This window comes from Microcaecilia unicolor, chromosome 2, assembly GCF_901765095.1.
Source record: "Microcaecilia unicolor chromosome 2, aMicUni1.1, whole genome shotgun sequence".
In the NCBI taxonomy this organism is placed as follows: domain Eukaryota; kingdom Metazoa; phylum Chordata; class Amphibia; order Gymnophiona; family Siphonopidae; genus Microcaecilia; species Microcaecilia unicolor.
Window position 1 is genome coordinate 29,269,004 of NC_044032.1, and position 12,290 is coordinate 29,281,293.

The 12,290-nt window shown below is 49.2% G+C and overlaps 1 protein-coding gene across 4 annotated transcripts in view; it reads left to right on the forward strand.

Annotated features, from left to right (window-relative positions):
• LOC115462835 (ubiquitin-associated protein 2-like) overlaps nt 1-12,003 on the forward strand; it is a 473,475-nt gene extending 461,472 nt beyond the window's left edge. For all 4 annotated transcript variants that reach the window (XM_030192869.1, XM_030192870.1, XM_030192871.1 and 1 more), the window contains one exon: nt 10,941-12,003. In XM_030192869.1, coding sequence (XP_030048729.1) covers nt 10,941-11,036 — 96 coding nt within the window. In that variant the 3' untranslated portion in view covers nt 11,037-12,003. The remainder of the gene's footprint in view (nt 1-10,940) is intronic.
• Nucleotides 12,004-12,290: the final 287 nt, after the last annotated feature.

The window sequence follows — 12,290 nt, forward strand, 5'->3', positions numbered from 1 at the left end:
GCCGGCCCCTCGACGTCGACCTCAAAGGCATCGGTATCGACGCCCGGTCCTTCAGTACCGGTATCGATGCCCGAGACATCGGCACCGATGGCAGCGACCCCAGGAGAACAGGTCCCGTCGGCCCGCCGGTCGTCCGGTGAGAGTGGGGGTGAGAGGCCGCGTGGGCAGTCGGCCCCGGTCACTCCCTCAGCTCGTGGGCCACGGGACCGAACCCTGTCTGACCCGGTACCTCGAGACCGAGGGGGATCGACCTCCTCCTCCTCCATGCCCTCCGGCGCCGGTGACGGGCATCGGAAAAAAGACAAGAAGCGTCGTCACCGGTCGCCCTCGGTGCAGCCCGATGTCGGAGAGGAGGCGACGCCGAAGCGTCACCGTCGAGAGGAGCGGTCTCCGTCGGTTGTGGAGGTACCGACGCGTCGGGGTTCCGGCACCTCGGTGCCGTCTCCTGGCTCCCAGCAGCTTCTGGCACCGACACCCCTACCGGCCCCACCGCCTTTCCCGGCAGCGGGCCTGGACGAGTGCCTCAGAGCCATCCTTCCGGGGATCCTGGAAGGGCTGATGCGCCAGGCTGTGCCGGCGCCGGGGGTGCTTGCGCCCTCGGCGCCGATGACTGTGGCGCCGGCGAGCTCTAGCCCGGCGCCGGGGCCGTCGACACCGCCGCCGCTTGCGGTGCCGGTCTCGACCGCCACGCAGGTGGAGTCCCCGTCGACGTCGATGGAGGGAGCTCCGTCCCCGCCGGCGCGGGAGTCCACCGCTCGACGACACCGAGACCCTGGTGCCTCGACGTCGAGCCAGGCCCGGTTCAGGAAACAGCTACATGAGCTTATGTCCGACACCGAGGATGAGGACTCGTGGGGGGAAGAGGAGGACCCTAGATATTTCTCCTCAGAGGAGTCTACGGGCCTTCCCTCGGACCCCACGCCTTCACCGGAGAGGAAACTCTCACCTCCCGAGAGTCTCTCTTTTGCCTCCTTTGTGCGGGATATGTCTATCAGCATTCCCTTCCCCGTGGTCTCTGTGGAAGAGCCGAGGGCCGAGATGCTCGAGGTCCTCGACTATCCATCACCACCTAGAGAGTCCTCCCCGGTGCCGCTGCACAATGTCCTAAAGGAGACGCTGCTTCGGAACTGGGTGCGACCATTAACTAACCCCACCATTCCCAAGAAAGCAGAGTCCCAGTACAGGATCCACTCTGACCCAGAGCTAATGCGGCCACAATTGCCCCATGACTCGGCGGTCGTGGATTCTGCTCTCAAGAGGGCACGGAGTTCGAGGGATACCGCCTCGGCGCCCCCGGGGCGGGAGTCTCGCACTCTGGACTCGTTTGGGAGGAAGGCCTACCAATCCTCCATGCTCGTGACCCGCATCCAATCATACCTGCTCTATATGAGCATTCACATGCGGACCTATGTGCAACAACTGGCGGACCTGGTCGAGAAGCTCCCGCCGGAGCAGTCCAGGCCTTATCAGGAGGTGGTCAGGCAGCTGAAGGCGTGCAGAAAGTTCCTGTCCAGGGGTATTTATGACACCTGTGACGTGGCATCTCGTGCTGCGGCCCAAGGTATAGTGATGCGCAGGCTCTCATGGCTGCGCGCCTCTGACCTGGACAACCGCACCCAGCAGAGACTGGCCGACGTCCCTTGCCGGGGGGATAACATTTTTGGTGAGAAGGTTGAGCAGATGGTGGACCAACTGCATCAGCGGGAAACCGCTCTCGACAAGCTCTCCCACCGGGCGCCTTCAGCATCCACCTCCACAGGTGGACGTTTTTCCCGGGCCCGGCAGGCTGCACCCTATTCTTTTGCGAAGCGTAGGTACAACCAGCCGGCCCGAAGGCCTCGTCAGGCACAGGGACAGCCCCAGCGCGCTCGTTCTCGTCAACAGCGTGCGCCTAAGCAGCCCCCTGCGCCTCCACAGCAAAAGCCGGGGACGGGCTTTTGACTGGATCCATGGGAACATAGCCGCCCTACAAGTGTCCGTACCGGACGATCTGCCGGTCGGAGGGAGGTTAAAATTTTTTCACCAAAGGTGCCCTCTCATAACCTCCGACCAGTGGGTTCTCCAAATAGTGCGGTGCGGATACGCCCTGAATTTGGCCTCCCTGCCTCCAAATTGCCCTCCGGGAGCTCAGTCTTTCAGCTCCCGCCACAAGCAGGTACTTGCAGAGGAACTCTCCGCCCTTCTCAGCGCCAATGCGGTCGAGCCCATACCACCCGGGCAGGAAGGGCAGGGATTCTATTCCAGGTACTTCCTTGTGGAAAAGAAAACAGGGGGGATGCGTCCCATCCTAGACCTGAGAGGCCTGAACAAATTCCTGGTCAAAGAAAAGTTCAGGATGCTTTCCTTGGGCACCCTTCTGCCAATGATTCAGGAAAACGATTGGCTATGTTCCCTGGATTTAAAGGACGCCTATACTCACATACCGATACTGCCGGCTCACAGACAGTATCTCAGATTCCGCCTGGGCGCACGGCACTTTCAGTATTGTGTGCTGCCCTTTGGGCTCGCCTCTGCCCCACGAGTGTTTACCAAGTGCCTCGTGGTGGTAGCGGCCTACCTACGCAAGCTGGGAGTGCACGTGTTCCCATATCTTGACGATTGGCTGGTCAAGAACACCTCGGAGGCAGGAGCCCTCCGGTCCATGCAGTGCACTATTCAACTTCTGGAGCTGCTGGGGTTTGTGATAAATTACCCAAAGTCCCATCTCCAGCCAACCCAGTCTCTGGAATTCATAGGAGCTCTGCTGAATACCCAGACGGCTCAGGCCTACCTTCCCGAAGCGAGGGCCACCAATCTCCTGGCCCTGGCTTCGCAGACCAGAGCGTCTCAGCGGATCACAGCTCGGCAGATGTTGAGACTTCTGGGTCATATGGCCTCCACAGTTCATGTGACTCCCATGGCTCGTCTTCACATGAGATCTGCTCAATGGACCCTAGCTTCCCAGTGGTTCCAAGCCACCGGGAATCTAGAAGATGTCATCCGCCTCTCCACCAGTTGCCGCACTTCACTGCTCTGGTGGACCATCCGGACCAATTTGACCCTGGGACGTCCATTTCAAATTCCACAGCCCACGAAAGTGCTGACGACGGATGCATCTCGCCTGGGGTGGGGAGCTCATGTCGATGGGCTTCACACCCAGGGTCTGTGGTCCCTCCAGGAAAAGGATCTGCAGATCAACCTCCTGGAGCTCCGAGCGATCTGGAACGCACTGAAGGCTTTCAGAGATCGGCTGTCCTGCCAAATTATCCAAATTCGGACAGACAATCAGGTTGCAATGTATTACGTCAACAAGCAGGGGGGCACCGGATCTCGCCCCCTGTGTCAGGAAGCCGTCGGGCTGTGGCGTTGGGCGTGCCGGTTTGGCATGCTCCTCCAAGCCACGTACCTGGCAGGCGTAAACAACAGTCTGGCCGACAGACTGAGCAGAGTCATGCAACCGCACGAGTGGTCGCTCCATGCCAGAGTGGTACGCAAGATCTTCCGAGAGTGGGGCACTCCCTCGGTGGACCTTTTCGCCTCTCAGACCAATCACAAGCTGCCTCTGTTCTGTTCCAGACTTCAGGCACACGGCAGACTAGCGTCGGATGCCTTTCTCCTCCATTGGGGGACCGGCCTCCTGTATGCTTATCCTCCCATACCTTTGGTGGGGAAGACCTTACTGAAGCTCAAGCAAGACCGCGGCACCATGATTCTGATAGCGCCCTTTTGGCCCCGTCAGATCTGGTTCCCTCTTCTTCTGGAGTTGTCCTCCGAAGAACCGTGGAGATTGGAGTGTTTTCCGACTCTCATCTCGCAGAACGACGGAGTGTTGCTGCACCCCAACCTTCCATCCCTGGCTCTCACGGCCTGGATGTTGAGGGCGTAGACTTCACTGCGTTGGGCCTGCCTGAGGGTGTCTCCCGGGTCTTGCTTGCCTCTAGGAAGGATTCCACTAAAAAGAGTTACTTTTTCAAGTGGAGGAGGTTTGTCGTGTGGTGTGAGAGCAAGGCCCTAGAACCTCGTTCTTGCCCTGCACAGAACCTGCTTGAATACCTTCTGCACTTATCAGAGTCTGGCCTCAAGACCAACTCAGTAAGGAATCACCTTAGTGCGATTAGTGCTTACCATTATCGTGTGGAAGGTAAAGCCATCTCTGGACAGCCTTTAGTCGTTCGATTCATGAGAGGCTTGCTTTTGTCAAAGCCCCCTATCAAGCCTCCTACTGTGTCATGGGATCTCAACGTAGTCCTCACCCAGCTGATGAAACCTCCTTTTGAGCCACTGAATACCTGCCATCTGAAGTACTTGACCTGGAAGGTCATTTTCTTGGTGGCAGTTACTTCCGCTCGTAGGGTCAGTGAGCTTCAAGCCCTAGTAGCTCATGCTCCATATACCAAATTTCATCACAACAGAGTAGTGCTCCGCACCCACCCAAAGTTCCTGCCGAAGGTGGTGTCGGAGTTCCATCTTAACCAGTCAATTGTCTTGCCAACATTCTTCCCCAGGCCGCATACCCGCCCTGCTGAACGTCAGTTGCACACATTGGACTGCAAGAGAGCATTGGCCTTCTACTTGGAGCGGACACAGCCCAACAGACAGTCCGCCCAATTGTTTATTTCTTTCGACCCTAACAGGCTAGGGGTCGCTGTCGGGAAACGCACCATCTCCAATTGGCTAGCAGATTGCATTTCCTTCACTTACGCCCAGGCTGGGCTGGCTCTTGAGGGTCATGTCACGGCTCATAGTGTTAGAGCCATGGCAGCGTCAGTGGCCCACCTGAAGTCAGCCACTATTGAAGAAATTTGCAAAGCTGCGACGTGGTCATCTGTCCACACATTCACATCTCATTACTGCCTCCAGCAGGATACCCGACGCGACAGTCGGTTCGGGCAGTCGGTGCTGCAGAATCTGTTTGGGGTGTAAATCCAACTCCACCCTCCAGGACCCGAATTTATTCTGGTCAGGCTGCACTCTCAGTTAGTTGTTCTTCGTGGGTCAATTTCTGTTGTACCCTCGCCGTTGCGAGGTTCAATTGACCTGGGTTATTGTTTTGAGTGAGCCTGAGAGCTAGGGATTCCCCAGTCGTGAGAACAAGCAGCCTGCTTGTCCTCGGAGAAAGTGAATGATACATACCTGTAGCAGGTGTTCTCCGAGGACAGCAGGCTGATTGTTCTCACCTACCCTCCCTCCTCCCCTTTGGAGTTGTGTGTTTCATCTTTTGCTAGTCATTCAACTGGCGGGAGCGGTCGCGCACGGGCGGGAAGACGGCCGCGCATGCGCGGTGGGCGTGCCCTGCGTGCCGACCGTCCCGCGAAGCTTCTTTCCGGTTGGTGGGGGCTGCCGCGGACGTCACCCAGTCGTGAGAACAATCAGCCTGCTGTCCTCGGAGAACACCTGCTACAGGTATGTATCATTCACTGTCGGGACAATACAGTCGACAAGCTGCAGTACTTAAAAAAACATGTAACTATTACTGAGCTCAGTAGGTCAACTATTTGATGATTATTATAAACATATCGGACAAGATAATGAATGGCAGGATGGCTGAGGGAGCGTTTGAATGAATGGAGGATTGATGTGATGAGTGGAGTGAGGGGGGTAAGGTGATAAGTTTAAGGCCACCTGAAATGTAAAAGGTTGTGCCCTGCAGTGGTCTATATAACAGAGAATCTAGATGAAGATCATAACTCTAGTACAGGTAGAGTCCATATGAACCAAGATGGACCACAGTGGGATATCTATAGGGGTATATACCACACGGTATAGAATGAATGACTGAATGCCACTGAAGAGGTTACTTAGTTTAACTTAAGTAGAGAGCGTACTTTCCATTACAACAACTATTATTTTTTTGGGCTATATACCAGACTATGTAGTGGCAGAGAGAAGTCTGAAGAGTGGCTGAGAGGAGGCATGATTGAATGATTTCTGAGGGACAATGTTATGTTTAAAGGAATGGAGGGAGGGGACGGATCCGAATAGCGGAGGAGGGATTGGGTGATTTGTAAATGAAAGGGTGGGTAGCTCCAAGTCCAGAACGGAATGGATTCGGGGAACCGAATGGGAGGACTGGGGAAAAAAGGGAAGGAGGGGGGAGATGGGAGTTTGGGGAGTTGGGAGGGTTTTTGGGGGGGAGGGCATTGCGCACAATTTGTAGAAGCACTGGATAGGGGGAAAACTGAGAATTTGGAACATTCAAGTCTGGAGGGGGGGGCGGAGGCTGGGACGCCCTCTCACAAATAAGAGAAGAAAGACACTGGAGGGCATTGTCTATAGGGAGAGATTAGGGGTAGGTTAATATGCCTAGCTTAAAATTTACTACCTGGAATGTTGGAGGGATTCACTCCCCAATAAAGAGGCATAAAATCTTGAAAACACTTAGAGACAGGGGGACCTCCGTTGCCTTTTTGCAGGAGACACACCTTTCCGCGATGGAACATGCCAAGCTTAAAAGATGGTGGGTGGGCAATCTTGTAGAAGCCCCAGCAAAAGGAAGGAAGGGGGGTGTAGTAATTTTATTCAAGAAGGGTCTGCACTTAGAGATAAAGAAGGTCATTGTGGACCCAGAGGGCAGATATGCTCTGGCCTCGGTAATCCTTGAGCGCCAACCTATGCTATTGTGCAATCTTTATGCCCCAAACATCTTTGATCGAACATTTTATACAAAGGTGATCAGACAGATATTGGACATGGGTGATATCCCGATAGTATTAGGAGCAGACCTTAACGATGTGGCAGATCCTCAAATGGATAGATCCAACCCTACTGATAGAGAATTAACAAAGATAGTGAGAGGGGTGAACTTATTAGGGTCAGCATTGGGTCTGGTGGACGGGTGGCGAACACTAAATCCTTTGGAGAAGGACTTCACACACATGTCAAGGGCCCACTCCACACTATCTAGAATAGATTATCTGCTAATATCAAGAGAACTTTTCACGCAGGTTGAAAACACAAAAATAGGGCCCATAATGATATCCGATCATGCCTGGGTAGAGTTAAGCCTTCAAGGAGGGCGCTCTGGGCAAATAGAGAGCGGTTGGAGATTTCCCTCGCACCTATATAGAGATAGAAACTTCACTCCATTCTTACTCTCCAAGTGGCAACAATATAAAATAGATAATGAACAGCATAGATCAAATGTAACCCTGTTCTGGGAGACAGCAAAGGTGGTGCTCAGGGGAGAAATCATTTCATATGTGAGTCACCAAAAGAAAGTGAGGAGGCGAGAGCTTTTGCGTCTAGAAAAACAAGTGACTGTCCTACGACAGCAATATGGAGTGAGTCATTCATTGCGAATAAAGAAGCAATTATTGGAAACCCAACAAACATTAAACGAGTTAATACATTTAGAGGCAAAGAAATCATGGGCGTACTATAAATATCAGCTTTATAAGTTCGCGAATAAAGGTAGCGCTCTCCTGGCTAGATTAGCAAAGGGTAGTATGGGTCGGAGTAAGATAGCCACACTGGTGGATTCCAAAGGGAAGCGTGTGATTGATGATAAGGCAATCAACAAAGTGTTTCGGGAATTTTTTGCTAAACTATATGAGTCACAGCAATCTCAGTTGGTAGATAGTGACGTTTATCTGAATAGCATAGAGCTTCCTAGAGTAACGAGTGAAGAATTATCACAGTTGAGTGCCCCAATAGACACAGAGGAAGTGGCATGGGTAATCAAGCAAAGTGCTCTGGGAAAGGCGCCGGGTCCTGACGGGCTCCGCAATGAGTTTTATAAATTATTACAGGACGATATTGGTCCGGTCCTGACAGAGGTTTTTCAGGAATCTGTCCAACAAAGAGCCCTCCCGAGACATCTGAACACAGCACAGATTATAGTATTAAGGAAGCCAGGTAAACCTGAAGATCAACCAGAATCTTACCGTCCCATATCCCTACTTAACACCGAGGTCAAACTTTTGGCCAAGATATTGGCAAACAGACTGGCAAGAGTATTACCATCCTTAGTAGCTGAGCCCCAAGTGGGGTTTACTCGGGGAAGGGTTATAGCCAAAAATATAAGACGGATCCTGGCGGCTTTGGAGACAATTGGATTGGAAGGACACCCAGCTTTACTCATCAGCTTTGACGCTGAAAAGCGTTTGACAGAGTGGACTGGGGCTTCACGTTTGGTATATTAAAGGCTTACGGGATAGAAGGTTGGTTTAATGAGGCTGTGCAAACATTGTATGAAGACCCTGAGGCCTGTGTGTACGCAAATGGTATAACTTCAGATAGATTCAAGATTAGAAGAGGAACTAGACAGGGGTGCCCTCTCTCCCCTTTACTATTTGTTTTAACTTTGGACCCACTGCTGCGGGAACTGCAGCTTAATCCCGATGTGAAGGGGGTACATGTAGGGGACTTTCTCTTTAAAACAGCTGCGTTTGCAGATGACCTATTGGTATTGCTAACTGAACCTAGAGATTCCCTGCCCTACCTGATGGAGAGTCTGGCGGAATATGGGGACTTCTCTGGTTTCCGATTAAATCTTTTAAAATCAGAAGCATTGGCTAGTTCAGACGATTTACAGAAGTTGTGGGGAGCGGGATTCCCATTGCAGTGGGCAAACGACTCATTTAAATATCTAGGAATCCAGCTGGCAATGAGCCCGACAAGGTTATATGAAATTAATGTGCAACGGTTCCTCCGGGAGACAAAGGAGAAACTGATGAACTGGGCTAATTTGCCATTAACGATTGCATTTGTTCAGAATGATGATCTTCCCTAGATGGCTTTATCTTCTACAAACCCTTCCTCTGTGGCTACTCAAAAAAGATTTAGAAACCCTTAGGAAATTAGTGATGAAATTTTGCTGGGGGGGTAGAAAATCTAAAGTGAGATGGAAATACTTATTAGGGGCACAAAAGATGGGTGGCTTAGGACTCCCAGACATCCGAAAGTATAACCAGGCGTGCCTGTTAAGACACTTGAAAGATTGGTTGATGGATTCAGATACCTATACACATGTGGAACTTGAGCGAGACCTCTTCAGGCCTTGGCACCTGGTATCCTTGATACATTCTCCAAGGAGAGATTTACCAGAAAAAGTAAGAGGAAGTGTGCTGTTAAAGTCAATGAGACGTGTGGAAAACGGTGCTCATGTATTGGGGGCAGGATAGTAGAGGAAGTGTGTGGTTACCTTTGAGGGGGAATGTTTCATTCAGGCCCGGAGATGAAAATAGGATTTTCCGACTATTAGAGAGTAAGGGAATCCATTTGATGGACGAGTTGGTAAGGGAAGATGGATCCTTACTCTCGTACACTGACTTCTTGGAGAAGTGTGGGCAGAAAACGGCTGCCTGGCTGGCGTACAGGCAGTTATCTCACTATGTAAACACCCTCCCACCAGATAGTCTACACCCACGATTTGGGAGACAATTAAGAGAATTATTAGAAGGAGATGCAGCGGGGCAAATCTCAGTGTCCTGGTTTTACAATAAATTAGGTAGGCTCGCAATGGAACGGGACCTGACAGAGGTAGCAAATAGATGGAGCATAGAGTCAGGCAGAAACATCTCCACACAGTTAATATCATCAGCTCTTCAGAGTGGGGTAGCCATAGTTCACAGTGCAGAATTACAGGAGTGTCACTTTCGCACTATCCATCGGGCTTACTTCTCTCAGAGACAAGCTTTTAGAGCAGGAGTTTTGACCACACAGAACTGTAGGAAATGTCTTAGGTTGGAGGCAAACTTATTCCATGGGATCTGGCAGTGTAGGTCAATATCATCATTCTGGGCGGCAATTGGTAGTTACTTGACAAGGGTGTTGGGGCGCACAATCAGTATAACATTTGAAAGAGCTATATTCAGTATGCCTAGACTCTGGATGGGAACCACGAGGGGAGAGAAATTGTTTCTTAGCAAGGCCTGCATTTTGGGGAAAAAATGCATCTTACTACACTGGACTGATGATTGCCCACCCTCCTTTTGGCACTGGAGGAATAGACTCCAGGAACTGCTGACATGGGAGTCTAGAGGGGCGGGACTGTCACCGGGAAGGCAGCGGAGGTTTCTAGCAATATGGGGGGCATATATAAACACTATATCACCTAAGGCGAGAAGCCATATCTTGAATAGACTTCCCTGGGACCAGTAAAGGGAATTTGACAATAAGCAATGCGCAGGGAGGGGAAGGGAGGGGAGGGGGGGAATTTGGGGGAATAAGGAAAAGAGATTTGGTTAGGTAGATTAAAGGCTGGATAGGGCTCTGTTTATCAGGATCCTACCTGACATTTGTTTAATGAGTTTCAATATATATCACGGTTAATTCTCGTTTCAGGGAAGGTTTTAGATGATTGAGGCTCAGGTCATCTTGAAGTTAATAAAGTATACCAACTTGAGAAGGGAAAGGGGTGGGGGGCATAGGGGGGAGAAACGTTTCTAAAGCATAACTTAGATGGTTGTTTTGCACTATCTTTAACCCTGGTATACAAGAGGTTATTGCCGCAATATTAAGCGGACATATATGTGATCTGCTGTTTCTGTAGATCAGGATAGGTTAATAATCAGCAATACACAACAAGAGTTATTATTTGAATTCAGTATTTTATTTAGAAGTTCATGTAACAACAAAGATATAAATATTATGTTCACAGGCACAAAGGTTTGGGGGGGGGAGAAAATGTGGGGGGGGAAAAAACCTAGATAATAGAAATTAATGATTTCTTCATATAAGTATGTTATGTTATTTACACAATTTTACATCGAAATGTATATTCATGTATAACATGCTGAACCATCAATAAAAACTGTTGAAACATAAAATTGAAATGTATACTTAATATAGTGCTTACAACAGAGACTTTATAGTGTTCTTGCTCTGTTCATTTAATGTTTGGAATCAGTGGATCTAAGATGTATGTTGAAGTGAATGTTACTGGAAAAAATACTGTGATTTTGTAGGCAAATAAATTGAGATTTGTTGTTTCTTTTCCTTTTATAATCATGAAATTCCAGGGAGGATCTGGACAGCGCAGTCAACCAAACGCTCTTCAGCAGAAGTCTCAGGCCAACAAAGCTGCCTATGCCAGCTCCCCCTACTGGACAAATTAAAAGCCTCTGACAGAGAGAGAGAGAGAAGAGATTTAAACAAAGGGGAAAAAGATCAAACAGTGCTAGAGACTGCTGTTGCCCATTCCTGGAAGCCATCAATTATTAGACAAATCTCTTATGGAAGGAAAACAGTGGCATTCAGCCAAATTGTCTGTGCAGGGGGAATGCTGCAGAATCATCCTTCTGTGTGGTTGCCCGCTTCATTTTTGGTTTTGCTGTTCTATGTAATATATTTATGTATGTATTTGTAAATGTAATAGAGCCTAAATGTGGTTTCTGCATTTTTCAGCCCTCCTTTTTTTTTTTTATTCTTAGGGGAACGTATGATCCAGGCAGTGCATATTTTCTTTAGTTTGTATGAGCTAAATGGGGTGGGGAAGAGTGCTGTTTTTGATCTCTGGGGCCTTTCTATTTAAACCCTGCCTTTAGTTCAGATTTATTTGGCCAGTCTGAGAAGAAAAAACATTTTTTTAAATCACAGTGTCAGTCTTATATAATTTTCTTCTTTTCAAAATGTAGATGCTTCTTCACTATGCCTGGTACACCCAGACCACCGTGCTCCTGTAAGGAAACCCCTTTGGGGATGTACAGAAATAGATGATCACCTTGTTAATGTGTTCACAAAGCAGATACGTCACTTATATTTTTGTTTTGTTTTAATGAAATTAAACCTTTTTTTGTTTCTGTAGTAACTTTAGACTGACCTTTTTTTGGGGGGGGGGGGGGGGGGAGGAGAAGGAAAATGAATAAAAATTAGGATAATGTTATCAAAGGCTGGCTGGAGCTTTATAATAGTTAAGTAAACAAAATTATACAGAGTCTTGTATCTCTTCCTGCCCTTTTCCCTCTTATTTATGGCATCCATCCTAGTTGAATGGGAATTAATCAGTGACCATATTTACAAAACCAAAATTGAAAAAAACTCTGCTATGGAGATTAAAAAATAAACAAGCATCTATTCTTAATACCTTGCACCAATCCCTGGTGAATGTTTTAGAGCTTTAATTTTTTTTTTTTTTTTTTTTTTTTTTTTTAGTCCTGACCACCTAATAAAATTCTGAGAGGTTAAAGAGTGCTTCTTGTGTATAATTGCATTTTTGTCATATCCATTATCTTGTTTTTCTCCTTCCATTGTGCTGAAATGAGACTGAAGCAGTATGTTGATTTCTGTGCTGCACTTCATATTCCTGGCTATGGCAGTCAAAACCATGGAAGACTGATCTTCTACCAGCAATGCTCCAGTGTAATATTAAT